The sequence below is a fragment of the Rhinolophus sinicus genome, chromosome 7 (genome assembly GCF_057876585.1).
Source record: "Rhinolophus sinicus isolate RSI-liver-muscle chromosome 7, RSI-T2T, whole genome shotgun sequence".
In the NCBI taxonomy this organism is placed as follows: Eukaryota; Metazoa; Chordata; class Mammalia; order Chiroptera; family Rhinolophidae; genus Rhinolophus; species Rhinolophus sinicus.
In genome coordinates, this window is record NC_142507.1 from 19,282,675 (window position 1) to 19,299,579 (window position 16,905).

Genomic DNA, 16,905 nt, shown 5'->3' on the forward strand with positions numbered 1-16,905 from the left:
TGTATTTCATAGTTTTAATAGTATGGGAAATGTGAGTGATTTTTCTTCTATGTGGATTAAAAACAGCTATAAAGCAAAAACTAAAGCTGTACTAACATATATTAGATTTTATAGCTATCTGGTCATTGTGTAATTGTTTCTTTCCTGTATGACAGTGACACAGTCTGTGACTAAATATGAATTTCGCCCTTCTGCAGTAGACTAAAAGGGAATGCAAACACAGTGAAAAAACACTTTCCCAGATGACTTAAACACACAGACACACAATAAACACATAATCTTCTTGGCATATATGGAATGACTTGAGGCATATCACTACAGAACATGTTATTCTGCTGTAGAACTAGTCACTGTTTACACAGACTGAATTAACCTGTTTGACCTTTTCCTTGAATTGTTCGCTATCCTGCACACCAACAATAAGAATTTTTAAATAGAAGGAAAAAAAATTGGGCTTAATTTTTTTCAATTGAAAGCAGCTTTTGAGTACTACATTTAATGAAGCTCTTTTGGTCTAAAGCCTCCTCTTAAAAATTTTTGTGAACAATTTTTCACATTTTTAATGATAATACAGACGACAGAGTCAGAATGTCCATTCCTCTTTTGGATGGCTATATCAGCACTGACACAGAGAAAAATTAGGTTGAGAGGATTCCTTGGAGGGGCCTGAATTCTTTGGGTACGCCTGACTATATACTCTGCGTGGGGTACTCAGTCTCATAGTAACCCAGATTTCCATGGTTTGACATAGTTTTACAGATTGCAGTTCCATCCTATCTATAGAGAACGTGGGATAGTGTCCATGTAACCAGCTTACCCTCCTCGAATCAACACATACCTCCAGCATCATTCCTATTGTGGTTTTCATTTAATTTTCCTACATTGTTGGGAAAAAATGAGTTGCATGGCTAGCAATGTTGTAGGCTGACTTGTGACATGATGTTCCTACGTTGAGTTTCATGTCGTCATGTGTGATGAACCAGTTTTCCTGACGTGCCTGTCAGTTGCTGACAGAGAAGGAGGAACTCAGGAAGACCTTGCAGTGCTGAGAGGAACAGGAAACTCATTCTGACTTATAAACTGAATAAGCATGACATCGAGGTCACAGAATAAGGGCATATATGCATCCTCAGGACCTTGTTTTGACAAAGTGACTTTTTTCTCCAGAGGGACATTTTAGCATTTTCTTTCTCTAGCTGGTTTCACTTTTCACCATTTGTTTTATCAGCCTCTTCCTCTCAAGAAAAGTAGGAGGTAGGTTCATGCCCCAAAAGAAATGTGTCAGGGTTAATTCTTCATTCTTTTCAGCTTTCACTGATGTGCCTCGTTTGTAAGTCAATTAAAAGATTATTAGGAAATGGCCACATGAAGGTATGAAAAAATTAGGGCAAAATTATATTCATTTATGATGGAATTTAAAATTTCTGAGAGAGATTATTTTTATCCAGTTCATTATGGCGGACAATTCATCACCAACTTTTTTAAAAATCAAGATGAGTTCAATGGTTACTTTGAAGATATAGTAATATGGTTTTATATGACTTCAGAAAGGTATTTTAGAACTCTTTGCTTCCATATCCATTTCCATCAACCAGCTTTGATTTCTTTGTGCAAATATCTAGGCCAAAGCTCTTTGAGAAGACAAAAAGGAAAAATATTTAAAAATTAAAAAAAAGACTAAACATATAATCAATAGAACTCCAACACTGAATTACTTTCAAAGTGAGCTACACATGTATTTCCTGTTAGGGCAGCGGTGGCATCCATCCCACCTGGATCTTTTCTTCTTTATTTGGATGATGAGAAAAGTCGCCAAGTTATTTAGGCAAAGAAAAAAAATGTCATCATAGATTGTTTTAGATTCCCTAAAAGAGATAGAGTAAGCTCAGTCTTGCATCAGTCACCTTACAAATAATAGTGGCAGAGTTCTTAGATAAGAGAGCAGAAAATAGGAATGGGTGTTGATTCACAAGGAAGTTCATGAGTAAACTCACCGAGCATCTTGCTAATAGAAGGCAACACTACGTGTGTCAGTCTCTTAACTCTGCTCTTGTTTGTTTCCTCAACAGAGCTACAGTGAACCTGTTGATGTTAAAACATCTCAGCCTCCTCAGCTGATCACTTCAAAGCCGTCAGTGTTCCATGGGCCCAGCCAGGCCCACTCAGCTCTGTACCTAAGTTCCCACTATCACCAACAACCAGGAATGAATCCTCACCTAACTGCCATGCACCCCAGTCTCCCCAGGAGCATAGCCCCCAAGCCGAATAACCAAATGCCAGTGACTGTCTCTATAGCAAACATGGCCGTGTCCCCCCCTCCTCCCCTCCAGATCAGTCCACCTCTTCACCAGCATCTCAACATGCAGCAACACCAGCCACTCACCATGCAGCAGCCCCTTGGGAACCAGCTCCCCATGCAGGTCCAGTCTGCCTTACACTCACCCACCATGCAACAGGTATGTGCTCGCGTTCTGGACTCCTCTTCAGAAGTGCTGGTGGTCTGTTCATCCAGCAAAGGAGTGGGAGATGTACTTTCTGCTCTTCTATTTAAATGGAGGGTATATTAAAGATACTCAACAAGTATCTGCTCTCTGAAAAATATAATTTACAAGTGGAGAGTTTGAGAAGCATTATATGATCACAGCAATTGATAGCTGCTGCTTTCATAACCGTTGGTTTCCTTCCCATGATATCGCTTTTGCTTCACCTTTCTAATCACCCTTGATTTCTACTTGCATAAAAAGTACATTTGTTATTTTGAGATGCCAACTGCTACTGAAGATCTCTTTGGGATTGCAAACTCTGTATAATTTTTTTTTTAAATATTGTTCAGATAGGAGAAAGTCCTCATCGGTGTGCCTGTTGAGTGCAAGAATTGCTGCAAAATGAAATCAGCTCACTGTTTCTGGTTAGAAGTATCAATGGATACAACCTTAAAAGTCCTAAGAAATGAAAAATTTAACCAGAGTTTTATTTTTAAATGGGTACCTAGCTTCTGCGTAGATTAGAAAACACAGAGGTTTGGAAGGCTCCCCTGACTACTCCTCAAGTATTGAAACCATTTGTGTGCAATCTCAGCTTAACTTTTCTTTGAAATCAAGATTTCCTTTTAGATTTTAGTTTTATTTTAAAATTTGAAAATGAGAAGCAAATGGTATAAACGAAATGCAAAACAAAAATCCTTAAAAACTTGTTTTAAAAAATAGATTAAGATAAAACCTACAAATAATATCAAATTTATTTTTCACTGTTATATTCCAACTACTCTGCTGTTTCCAGAGCTATAATTAAATATGCAAACATAGCCTTCCTATAGAATTGATTTCTAGGCCCTTGTGGAATTTGAGTCTATAGTTGAACTAGGGTGGGGTAGAGAGGAGGCAGAAAGAGGAATTAAATACAGGTAGTCCCAAATCTGTTTTTATTATTTAATTATAGACAGGATTTCTAGGACCTGACCATAGCAAACCTTAATGTATTTTCTTACCTTATCCTTAATTTCAGAAAATTGATAATGCAGGTGCTAGCACTATCTTTGTTTTACAAGTGAGGTAACTGGATTAGCAGAGTTGAGTAATGTGCCCATAAGGTCAGAGCTGGAATTCAAACCCAGGTCTATTCAGAAATCAGAGCCTGGATTCTTAAGTGCTAGGCCTGTGGCCTCTCACTCTTAATCATTGTTGTCGACGATTACCAATTTCACATTAAAAACCTGTCTCTCATGAGAATTTGGAGGGTCCTAAGTCCTAGTTAGTTCTAAGATTAACATGGTTATGGAGAGCATAACTGGAGTCTTCCTTGGTCCCAAAGCCAAGGATATTCATAAAGCTCTGACAACTTCCTTAGTTATGTTCAACAAACTATTGTTGACTCACTAGGGAAGAAGACTCAGGGAAAGCCACCTTCCACCCCTTGCGTCATCCGCAGCAGTTTGCAGTGACCACCAAGTGATATTCATAGGGTCCAGTTTCCACTGACACCCATCAGACATCATTCACAATAAAAGGGACAGTCGTAGGTGTTTAATGAACAATTAGTGTTTGCATGAAGAATCAATAGTTTGAGGGGTCATATGTATGGGTTGACTCCTGCCTAAGGGGGCTGCCTGGCCAAGCACCCATGTTTTGCTCACAATGCTGTAGAGCGAGGCTGTTGCTTTTTGGAGGAAAGCATATGGAAGGCACAGTCCCTTCAACAAGTTCAAGACTAGAGCTGTGTCCAAAGAAGACACCTTTTTTCTATTTTATCCACTCAGGGACAGTTCCTTTTTCTATTTATACGAACACCTTAGATGAGTTGGTTGTAACCCTGAAAAGTTTTCAACATTTCAGAATTACATAAGGCCACGTGTGAAAACTCAAGAGGTCTGTCTTTCCATATAGAATCTGGACTGGATAGGAAAAAAATAGAACAGATTACATTGGACAAGTTATTCATCAATTTTTAAGTCAGTTCTATTAGTGTGTCTCAAAAAGTGTTCTTACCAAGATAGTAGGGCCTGATTTCAAGTTACATTAATAATAGAAGACAAAATGGCATGGACCCAAAGTGGAGAGTAAATAACTGAAAGACCACAGCGACTAAAATCACTTTTAACCATGCCAACAAAACAATTGTTGAATGGACAAATGAACAAATTAGCGAGGTTTTCAAAATGAGTAGTAAAAGTGTTTAAATATGAGAAGAAATTAGAGGGTAGTTTGTAGAATCTCAATTCCCTAGCAGTTTGTTTGTTTTATATTTTATGCTTTATCCTTGGAAGTTTTTAAAAATTTTATTTATCCTGAAAAGATTAATAGAACCCCTAACATGTGCCAGACTTTGTCTAGGCTCTGGAAATGGAACAATAAATGAGAACAGGTAATGAGAGAGCTCATATCAGTGTTGGAGGGGTAGCAGATGGTAATAAGGTAAACAGATAAATTATTAAGTTGCCATGGAAAAAATAAGACAAGAGACAAACTGCAGGGCGCGTGAAGGGATGGCCAAGTCTTTAGCTGGAATGAGTCAGGAAGGCCCTTTCAAGGGCAGGCACAGACACCTGGAGGGTAAGACAAGTAGTCAGCCTTTAAAACTGGAAGGTGGGAAGGGTCTGTGGGGAATATCAGGAGAGCAGCAGCAAGGAAAAGAGGCTCCTGGCTGGAAGGACACGTTGAAGAGGAGTGGGACTGGCCCAGGACGTGGAAAGGAGGCCAGTGAGGAGCCTGGTGAATAAAAGGAGAGTGATGGAGGGTGAGGTCAGATTCACAGGCAGGTAACTGGAGTAAGATCCTCCAGGTAGAAGGACTGGCAGCCCCAACAAGTTGAAAATCTGAAAATGAGAATCAAAGAGTCAATCATCCCTTGATGACACTCAGCTTATTACACTCACAACAGTGTGTCAAGGCCAATATTCAAGTTATCGAAGTTGGCTTTCAGCCTGTGGTAGCAGAGATAAAATTACACCTGCCTGATTCCTCACCAAACACCTTTATCCTGAGGATGTCTGCTTCCTAGGTATAGGGGCCATGTTCACATATTCAAACACCCAAAAAAGAAAAAGAGAGAAAGAGAAAGTTAATGGCTACCATATTTTTCAAATAATGTCTCATATGTCAGTATTACTTTAGCTATTTTCTTATCCTTTTGAAAATGAATGTATCCTACAAAAATGTGTAGAGCACCAAGAATAATAGTTTCATTTTTTTTCTTGAATAATATTTTATATACTAAACCCATGGACACTTTTTGGTCCAGTTTTCTTCCTTTTTTTCTGTTCACTATATTGTCGAATGAGGTCAAGAGAGAAAAAAATCATTAATATCTGTCAACTTCCTTTATAACCTTAAGAAAATAATCTTTGTATGATATCACACAGACAGATTTTCAATTTCCTTGTGTAATAAACAGCTGCTTTAGGATTTGGGTGTAATTTAAAGGTTTAAAAAAATCACATTGAGATTGATGAATAAATCAGTTGTGAAGACAAAACATTGATGCCTGTTGAAAATACCTCTCCAGACAGACAGGAAATGAAATTAGTTCCCAGGAAAGTGTGGATATGAGGATCACTGTTTGGTTGTGCTACAGGCTTTTAAGGACTTGCTATGGTGGCACAACAAAACTGCTAGGGCTACAGAAATCTAATTAAAGAGCAAATGTCCCTTCTGACATCAAATTAATCTTTATCATGTTTCCTATTTTTATTTCAATCTGGCACCAGAAAAATGAAATGTTAAATTCCAGGCATGCTACAAAACAGTTGGTGATTTTTCTCCTGAGCATTAAAATGCGAAATATTCAGTCTTGTTTAATTACACTACTAAGCAAACATTTTTAAAAAATTTATATCATCATTATTTTTTCATATTTACATCAATAACAAAAATGTGCTTAGTTCTAGGTTCACCTCAGCATCGTTTTATATAGTGTTGAGAAGATTGTTTCTTTTCTTAAAATGGAAGCAAGTGAAATAAATTTAGTTCAGGTTTTGCGTGTATTTTTCTTGGTCTTTGGTTGTTTTAATATTAGTGATCTTCTTAAATTTAGGCATTGCAGTTCTCTGAGTTTTTAATCTTTGAACTTTTTAGATAGCACATGATTTTGGTTTTATAAACTGAAGTTACCCATTTAATCTTAAACGAGTAACTTAAAAATGAATGTCCTCCTGGTATTCTCTCACATAACCTTGAGGAACCATTTTAACTGGATGGAAAAAAAAAAAAGCAGTGGTGGTTTCGGTTGTTGATTGTGTGGGGTTGGGTAGAAGTGGGCTGGGTTTTTTTAATTTATTTTTTACTTTTTCATGTTTCTATATTTTTAAGTAACTCAGGATATTTTTCAACTACTGTATTTCTAAGACTTGTTTACTTTTAGGTTACATGTTATTGATTGTGCAAAAATCCAGTATGGAGAACTTTACATGAAAAAGATAGGAAAGCCCTGGCATTTACACATTTATACTCCCTGTGCCTTTCCAACAGGAACTTCAAATAGTCTGTGTTAAACTGTATTTATTGGAAAACATGATTTATTGAGCCAGTACTATGGGCGAGGCCCTGAGACTATCCAATAAGCAAGGCAAATACTCTCTGAATCTCAAGGCCCTATGGCCAGCCCTTATGACAGGGGCTAGCACAGAAGTCAACACAAGACTCCTCACTCTAGGAGCTTTTACCTGCTGCTGTTTGCCCAGCATCACACTAGACACCAGGGAAAGAAGTCAAGAAAACTGGACAATAAGTTCCATAAAGACAATATTATCGGGCCCTAGTGAAATGAATACATTTCATGGAAGTCAGTGGGAGGAACTCCTTGCATGACAGATAGAGGATGGCCTGGAGAAAGAAAGGAAATCGGTCTGAAAAGGACTGGAGAACCAAACATTCAGTTATACCTCCTATTTTTCACCTTCCTATCTTGGAAAATGTTTATAGCTTGAGCTGCAAGTGGTATCTACATAAACAAACTTATTTCCCATGAACCAGCTGTTAGTTTAGGAAACATGCTCTTCCTTTTAGTCTGTGTGAGGTCAAATAACCAGGCTGGCTGAATTCTCTACTTTTCAGTGATTTGTTTCTAACCATTCAAGGTTTTGTCCTTCATCCATAGCTTTGGTGGGAGTTAGTGTGAATGTTGTCCTGAAGTCTTTATCATTTGAACAGAAAATAAATGAGTATCTTCAAGACAATATTGAGACTTGAGGACATTTGATAATAGGTGTCTGAGTAAAAAGGAACACTGAATGTCCCAAGGGACATATATACATGAATAAAAATGAGTAAAAGCCTAAGGAAATATCCTTAGTTAAAAATCAATCCTCTAATCATTCTGCTGAGTTAAAAAAAAAAAAAAAAAAAAAGGAAGAAGAAGAAGAAAGGTAAAAACTCAACAATATTTTTCTTTCAAAAGCTTCCTGCAAGCAAGTAAATGGAGAATGGTTCATTTTTAAATATCTTGATTTTTCAGTGGTTAAAAACCATGTATGCAATCTGCTGCAGAAAGAGACAACCACAAGATTAATTAAGTTGCTTTTTTGGTCATTTCCAGCAAAGCTTGCTTATGCTGCTCTTGAATTCACCAGATAAGCTAAAAATAAATCACAGTATATAATGCTTTTTGTTTACCAGATACAACTATATACTTCAGAGAGTCTGTCCTTGAATTTTTAATAGCTTTGTAAGGATTAAAAGTCAACACTTCACCATACAAGTGTATTAAAAGAATCTTCCTGAAGCCTGATTATTATTTGCCAGTTAATAGATTTTTCAATTAAAAAGTATTTGCTTTACCTTATACTTTTCCTTCTCTGTGTTTTCCAATGGCAAGTTGTCTGGAATCCTTTTCCTTATATGAATCCAACAACTGTTAAAAAAAAGGTTTGGTTGAAATTTTTTAGCTGAGAAAAAAAGTACAAATAAAAGAAGAAGCAGATGGTCCCTTTGTGACTGAGTGAAGAAAAAGGGTTTTGAGAACAATATGTGAATAGGTGTAGGCTAATAAAACACTCAGCCACCTGCTGTCTAAATGCTTCAAAAAAGATTCTGTTGCATATTCTGCGGAATTAACTATTAATGTATCCCTAGGTTTGATTTAAAAGAAAAAAAAAACATAAATTTTGAGGGGTTTAGGTCCTTTTCCCTTTGTTTTGATTGAGTTGGTTTCTCTATATTTTAATTGTTTCTCAATTTATCTGCTCAAGAGTGTAACTAAAGGTTTTCTATTCTAACACATGGTTAATTTAAGTGAAGGAAAGGTAAGAAGAATGGGTTTGTAGGCACTTCTTTTCTGCCTTTGTTTTTTGTTTGTTTGTTTGTTTTCGGTTTTCTGGGTTCTTCCGATAAGCTTGCCCTTACAGAGACACAAGCAAGAAGGCAGTAGTGTGTTTGCAAACAATGGCTATTTAGGTGCTTTTCTTCTTAAAAGGGCACTTTGATCCTTATTTGTCGACTGCTTTCCTTTTCAGGGATTTACTCTTCCACCCGACTATCAGACTATAATCAACCCCACATCTACAGCTGCACAAGTGGTCACCCAAGCGATGGAGTATGTGCGTTCTGGGTGCAGAAACCCTCCCACCCAGCCCGTGGACTGGAATAGCGACTACTGCAGTACTGGGTAAGCGGCCGCTCAGCGCCACCTGGTGGTAGGCAGCTCTTACAGCATGCCTGTCGTGCCCTGGTCCCCAGTGGTTGGAAAGATCAGTCTTTTCTTCCTGCTTTCTAAAAGATGATCTGGAATGGTTCCACCTTCGTGAAAGCAGAAGACACCGCTCTAGACAGTTTTAAGCAGTCTTCTAGCCGTTCCAAGAATAAATGCCTTCAGATCCCTGTTTGCTTAGATGTGGGTTAACTCATTGGGCACTTGCCCCGTGCACACCTTCATCCCTCAGCTATAACAAACAGACTTACAGGTCCCGGGGTCACCTGTAGCGCACATCTTGTAACAAGACGTTCTTTGTCTATATTCTGTCCATACAGGGGCATGCAGAGGGACAAAGCACTGTACCTGACCTGAAAATCTGAACACCTCTTCTTTCCACTGAGGAATTCAGGGAAGTCTTTTCACCATGGATGGCTTTGTACAGTCAAGGCAGTTCTCCATTTTCTTAGAAAATGCAAGTTGCTAAGCACTTAGAACCGTTTGAGCTTGTGGGTCGCCCACTCTGGAAGAAATAGTGATGCTTCTTTATTATTTTTTAAAGTTCTTTATGGACATTGTTTTCTTCTTCCCTGAAGGAAATTTGGACCATTCAGATTTTATGTTTTTCTTTTTTTCTCTCCTTTTTTTTTTTTTTTTTTTTTTTTTGCTGTGAAGTGCTGCGCTATAGTAACTGCCTTAGCAACTGTAGATGTCTCGGATAAAAGTCCTGGATTTTCCATTGGTTTTCATAATGGGTGTTTATATGAAACTACTAAAGACTTTTTAAATGGCTTGATGTAGCAGTCATAGCAAGTTTGTAAATAGCATCTATGTTACACTCTCCTAGAGTATAAAATGTGAATGTTTTTGTAGCTAAATTGTAATTTGAAACTGGCTCATTCCAGTTTATTGATTTCTCAATAGGGGTTAAATTGGCAAACATTCATATTTTTACTTCATTTTTAAAACAACTGACTAATAGTTCTATATTTTCAAAATATTTGAAAAAAAACATATTCCCAAATGATTTTAATTTAAAAACAAATTGGCTTTGTCTCATTGATCAGACAAAAAGAAACTAGTGTTGAGGAAAGCGCAAACACATTTATTTTGTACTGCAGAAAAATTGCTTTTTGTATCACTTTTTGTGTAATGGTTAGTAAATGTCATTTAAGTCCTTTTATGTATAAAACTGCCAAATGCTTACCTGGTATTTTATTAGATGCAGAAACAGATTGGAAACAGCTAAATTATAACCTTTACATACGGCTCTGTATTATTGTTTCTTCATACTGTGTCTGTATTTAATCTTTTTTTATGAAACCAGTTGCGCCTATTTATGAAATAATAAATATAGGTGTTTGTAAGTAAATTTGTTAGTATTTGAAAGAGGTTTCTTTGATGTTTTAACTTTTGCTGGCAAAAAAAAAAAAAATTCACGCTTGGTGTGAATACTTTATTATTTAGTTTTACAGTAACATGAATAAAGCCAAAACTACTTTTCATTTAGCAGCAAATTAAAGTAACTAATCCTTATTTCTACATTACTTTGGTTGATGCACATGAAAAACTATGATATTTAAGAACTTTCTTTCTTCATCAAATATAACAAAGAATTGCCCTAAACGTCACACAAGCTCCAAAACTAAACTGATGGGTTCTCATTCTGAAAAGGGTTGCTCCTTGGTTCTCAGCTGGTTTTAGTCAATTCTGTACACTCTCTTCCTCAAAAAAAAGTCAAATCAACAAATATTCCTCAAGCTGAATGCTGTTCACAAAATCCAGAAAACATTTAGGAATTAAACCTGGAGTGGGAGGAAGGAAAGAGGAAGCATACTATCAAGAATATATCTAAAAATGAAAAGTGAATAACCAGACAGCAGGGAAAGCATCCAAATTTGAAAGCTGTTGACAGAAATTGAGATTCTTGCTGTCTTTTGTGCCTCCACAAGCTACTTCTCTTTCCAGAATTCCTGGGTCTTCCAGGAGAATTCTGAGGGTATTAGAGATTTGCTAGGGAACCAAAAGCATTGAGAATCTGGCTAAATGTTTGTATAGCTTTTATATCAAAAAGAGCTAACAAATGACTCCCTTACAGGGGTTGGTATTAAGAAATATCGTCTGGTTGGAAATCAAGAGAATGGCTGATGTCTCTTTCATGGAATGTGTGAAATAAACTTAACAATTTAACTAAATACAAATATATGCATTGTATAATCCACTCAGAATTAAAAAGACAAAAGGTATGCTTGCTTTGGAATGATTTTAGGCATTGTACAACCTTGAATCACTTGAGCATGTAATAACTAATAAATAATGCAGATCCAATGTGATCATTAAAATGACTGTAGCTGAGAGCTCTAATTTTCCTGTCTTGAAACTGTATAAGAACTCATGTGATTAAGTTCACAGTTTATTGTTTGTCTGTTTAGTATTTCAGAAATATACCAGCACTAATAATTACCTAATGTCTTTTATTTATTATATTATGATAAAATAGAATTTTCACTTGCATTAAGTCTAAACTGAGAAGATAATTACCGGGATGAGAACAGCCAACTTTGACTTTGACAGGCAGTTTGTACAGGAAAGTACAATGTTGTTTACAGCTTCTCTAGAGCAGGTGTGCAACCAGGGTAGAGAGAGTGTTGAAACTCGATACCAAAAACAATACAAAACAAATGTAAATAAAAGAAAATACATCATAAATAAAAATTTGTGCCATGCGTGACCGTATTCTATTTGGATATCCACCAGTGTCTAAAGGACAGACTCAGTCAGATGAGAAATCCCAAATAAATTTGATGGCAGAAGTGATCAGGTACAGTAGGGATTAATGGCTGCCATGGCCACAGATGTTCTTTGCTGAAACACCAAGAATGCCCACTCATCAACCTGATCTACTTCTAGTACAGTGAGGTGTTGCCTGAAAAATCCTCCATCTTTAAAAGGGAAGCCAGAATCCGGCCTGGGCACAGTGGAGCGTAGCTTGTAATTCAAAGGAATAGTGATGGTATACTCTGCAATAGCCCTCCATGGGATTCATGCACCTCAAATTAAATCATTCAGCAATAATATTGAACATAAAATATCTTTACCAGCTCACCAAAATCAAAACTGTAACTAATTCAAAAAGGAGAAAGAATAATATATATGACAGTGGATAGGAGAGAGTTGACTTGTGTCTCTAACATACACGAGAAGGAATAATCCAGAATCCCAATTCCCATCAAGTATGAATGAGTTCCCAATGGAAAATTAGTCAATAATGACTGCCAGTTAATCAAGTTAGTGAGCATAGCTAAGGATAAAAGCTGGTCTCTGTGACTGTTTTCACCTTGTTGCCTTAAAGGGAAAGAGCCCCATCTGAATGGAATACAAGCGATCCATCGAGAGATGTGAGTACAAAGAACAGTGTGTCCTGGCTCGGATTCATTACTAAGAAATATTTTTAATTCATTAATACAAAATTTAAAATAAGCACATTGACAGACAACTTTCTTTTTGCCTTTTGCAAGAGTTGTCCACTCGTCTGAAAGATAATTAGATTGCACCATGTGAAATTGCCAATATTTGACTTGTACGTACAAAACTGGCAGTTTCATTTGGTTCCACCTAATATGTTTGGGAATCAGAGTCGATTGGGTTTTGGCTACAACTTTAGATATAATTCCAATTAGCAATAATCGCGCCTCAGATAAACCTCATTGGCTACGATACTGCCACTGCGCAAAGCTAGATATAATTCCAAATGGAGTTAGAAGTTTCTTACAAAGTCCTAAGAGAAAATACTCAAGTATTAAATTATGTTTGCTTACGGGGTACCCCACTTCAGATCAGTGCCAGACAGCTACATTAAATTAAACAAACAATATTTTAAATTACCAGATTCCAGTAAATTCTGGTATACATCCCATTTCTTTGTTATAGCAAAAATTTTTACGTGGAGATTTATAATAAATATGTTATCTGCTGAGACATGAGAGTTTGTTACACACAGGTATTCTCTTAATGTTCATTTGTTGAAGGGGGATTTGATCTGAGTTTTCTCATTCTATTCATAACTCTCATTTTAAGGTGATCATAGAAACACAGAGAAATTCGTCTCTTGTTGATGATTGAACACTGAAATAGTGGCAAGGCAAGGTGTAAAATTCACATCCTAAGTTTAACCCCAAATATTAATTACACTGGGTTACCCAATAGGTGAATTCATGTGAGTCACCCAACAGTGCAAACTCTCTATTTCCCTCAAATAGAATAATTTCTTTGCCTCCAAAGCAACTTGAAATGTCATAGCACATAGTAGGTGCACAATAAATGCAATGGTATCCAGAAAGATCAATGAAACATCACAAATGATCCTCAGCAGGAATTGCGTAATGTTTCCTTGATGATTTAAAAGCTCTTTCAATATGTAAGGGAATTAAATGTTGCAGACAAGCGTTAGGAGGTGAAGAACAATGAAAATGTATCATTAAGAAATGTAAGGGTACAAAAAGGTTAAAAAAAGAATTTCAAAATGAATTGTGCCATATTTTTTTGGTCTACATAATTGAACAAGAGTTTCGAGTTACAAAAGTAAAAGAGAAAATACACACTAGTCACATCAAGAAAATAAGCGAAGGAGGGAAAAGGTGCTAGACAAGTAGGAGTGTTGAGAGCAGGAGAGAAATTTCAGAAGACAAGTTTATGGAATGTTAAATTAAGACTCTGATGAGCAGGATGCTGATTTTTAAAAATCTAATTACCAAGTGTTAGTATGACTTGTTGAAATAAATAAAAGACCATATTTCCTGGACTCTATTTAAATTACACCAGGATAAGAAGAAATGGTCCTATTTTTTAAGATTCTCAAAGGAGATTGCCCCAGGTTTGTTTGGAACCACATCCCAGCCTGGAGGAGCTTTCCCTAATAGAAAAGGTTCTAAATCCTTACGCCAGATTACTGCTTGTGGGAGGAGGGTAACTTCTGACCCAACATACACACATTCCCCAGTCGCTGTGTACACAGACATTAGACTTTGCCTTCTTGTGTCTTACTTGTCATTTGTATCCAGAACCAGGTTACATTGTAGTAGGAAAGAAGGGAAGACGAAGTTCTGGTTCCAGACTAGGAGGCAACTGAGAACAACGACGTGTCATATTTCAGCCCTGGTCAGATTCGTGCCTTATTAAGGGAACCACCAGCGCTCTCATCATGTCACATTTTATTAACAGCTTGCTGGCAAAGACATTTGGAAATGAAATTTCATCCACACTGACATGAGGCCTGAAAAAAAATAATGATAATGACTGCAAAATAAAATGGAAAGACTGACAATTCTACAGGGGAAAAAAAAAATCTAAAGAAAGACTATGAACCAAACTATAGCATTTTAAAGACTGCATCGCCCCTGTTTGACAATTGAGTGTTTACAATAAGCCTAAACATAATTGCTCTGATGGGCTGTCAGGGAAAAGATTAATTTGGCAAAGATTAGTATTGACTTGCTGTTTATTAAGGCTTTTAAACAGCTGTATCTGGCAGCATTCCTGTAAGTGCCTGTCATATCTGAAAATCAGCCTTACACCCTGGTGCTCGCCAGCTGTTACTAAACAATCTTCTACCACTTTGAATGTCTTTCTCCAGGCCAAACAGCAAGAGCAAACTATTGCCAAATGAGCCTTTTTCTCCTCCTGTCACTTTTTTTTTTTTGAAGTGGGGGTGGGGAGCTTCTGAATGCTGAAATGTGAGCTCTTGGCTGATGGCTTAGCTGATAAGAAGTGCCGGAAGTCAGTAGGTGGTTTGGGTGCTAGATGAATACATTCCCCACACAGAGAGTGGTAACGCTGTTAGTCACCTCACACAGACACAAAACCACAGCTTGCAACTGTTGTAAGACAAAAGGTTTTAAAGACAGTTAGAAAGCAGCGATCAAAGGTTTAGAGCCAGCAGATTTCCAAAATAAATGTTTTGTTTCCTCAGCCTGGCACATGCCCTACCAGCCATAACGCGGGGAAAAGACCACACAGTGGGACACTGCAGAAAAGTTCAGTGTTAGCCATTAATCTTGATCACATGAACTGAGATTTCTCCCTAGAACGCTGAAAGAGAACAAGCCACTTGATAAAACATGCACCTTGTATTTTGATTCAGTGGAAACCTGTAGAATAAGACAGGTCTGGATGTTGTGAAGTCTGTAAGAGAAAAGTCAAGTTGAGTTTTGTACTGGAGTAAGACCCAGTAGTTTCAAATCTAAGTACAGATATAAAGGCAATGGAAAGAATAACATTCCAGTGCAGTTAAACATCAAGCCATAAAGGGCCCCAGGTTACAGTGAAAGTCACAAGAGTCTTTCCAATATGACTGCTTTTTCAAGGATTAATCTCAGCCTTTTCTAGTTGCATCAGGCTGGAATAAATGTCAGAGCAGATGCAAAAGGACATTGTCATCTCTTAACCCTTTCACTGTTGGCACTTTCCATTAGACTGGAGGGGGTGGGGGTGTGGAATTGGCCTAGGATCTAAGTTTTCTGGATAGACATTTAAGGCAAGTGTTTGTCAATGTTTAACCTTCAAATAACTGTTTTGAAGTCTTTGGAATTGATGCAGTCTGATGCTTGACATTTGTATTGCGATAAATCCTGCTGAATTCTAAGACCTATTCGTAGACAAATGAACCATACTGCTCAATCCTGAGAGTGTGCCACTCCTCCCTGGACATCCAAGAACTCCATCCCTAGTCCTTTCCACATACCATGATGGTGGGTGAAAGGTAGATGAGAAATAATATTAATTCAGCACCTACAATTAAAGAAATAAAGTGACTCACTATTGAGAACAGAAGGCAAGATGTGTGTTTCACAGAGTTCCATTGAACCCCCTCAGCTGGGCTTACTGCTCAGGGTTTTAATTCCTGGCACTGCTGCTGCCCAGACAAAGGAAAATCTAGAGTGCAGAATGCACTTGAAAAGTAATCTGTGATGGTAAGTCACAGTGTTCTGAGTCCTAAAATATCCTAGGCTTATGGGTATTATGGTCATTTTCTGGGCAAGAGCTACTGCTGTAGGGGTCTGCCCATCCTGAGAAACTTGGCCAAGAGCTGGACTGTAAAGAAATGCACTCTCTCTGTTTGATCCGATGGTACCTTAACCTTACTCAAAAGGGCAGCTCCATCACTAGAGACAAAGAACACCTGTTACTAATTAAATTAAATTCAGAGAATACAGCATCAACCTTTTGCTCCAAAAAAAGTAATATTATTTTTCACAGAACCAAAGAAAGGCCAGAATGGGTCAAGGGGATCACTTCAATCTATTCTTTGTAGAACAACATTTGGCAAAAGCTTGTCCTTCATAGCTTTATACAGTTTGGTTGCCTCCCATTGGCCTACAATCCTTCAATTATTCAGATGAGTAAACTGACTGTGGGAGGTGACGCAGTAAACTAATTCACAGATGAAATTTGATAAAGCCAATAAGCTAAGTGAAGGGTCCCAATGATTTGTTGAGGAATCTGCTGTGGTTACATAATAACCCATGAGAACAATGAATAAGAGGGAGCCACCCCCATGACATGTGCTCTGGGAAGTCCTTCCAGAAACTTAACATGTTGGTATAATGTTCAAACATGTAAAAATGTACCACATGAAAGTAGCTTTCCCTTTTTCTGTCCAATTTATTTCGCTTCGCATGATAATCTCAAGAACCATCGTTGTTGTCACAAATGGCAGTAGTTCATCTTTTCTCATGGCCGAGTAATATTCCATTGTATATGTGTACCCCATCCTCTTTACCAATCATC

General features: G+C 37.4%; 1 protein-coding gene and 1 pseudogene across 3 annotated transcripts in view; one reads left to right on the forward strand and one right to left on the reverse strand.

Moving 5' to 3' along the window:
• Positions 1–11,583, forward strand: part of TOX (thymocyte selection associated high mobility group box) — a 295,083-nt gene extending 283,500 nt beyond the window's left edge. For all 3 annotated transcript variants that reach the window (XM_074318657.2, XM_019756956.3, XM_074318658.2), the window contains 3 exons: positions 2,070–2,456; positions 8,945–9,096; positions 9,459–11,583. In XM_074318657.2, coding sequence (XP_074174758.1) covers positions 2,070–2,456; positions 8,945–9,096; positions 9,459–9,495 — 576 coding nt within the window. In that variant the 3' untranslated portion in view covers positions 9,496–11,583. The remainder of the gene's footprint in view (positions 1–2,069; positions 2,457–8,944; positions 9,097–9,458) is intronic.
• Positions 11,584–12,776: 1,193 nt separating this feature from the next.
• LOC148757641 (U4 spliceosomal RNA) lies at positions 12,777–12,857 on the reverse strand (annotated as a pseudogene).
• Between the last annotated feature and the right edge of the window lie 4,048 nt (positions 12,858–16,905).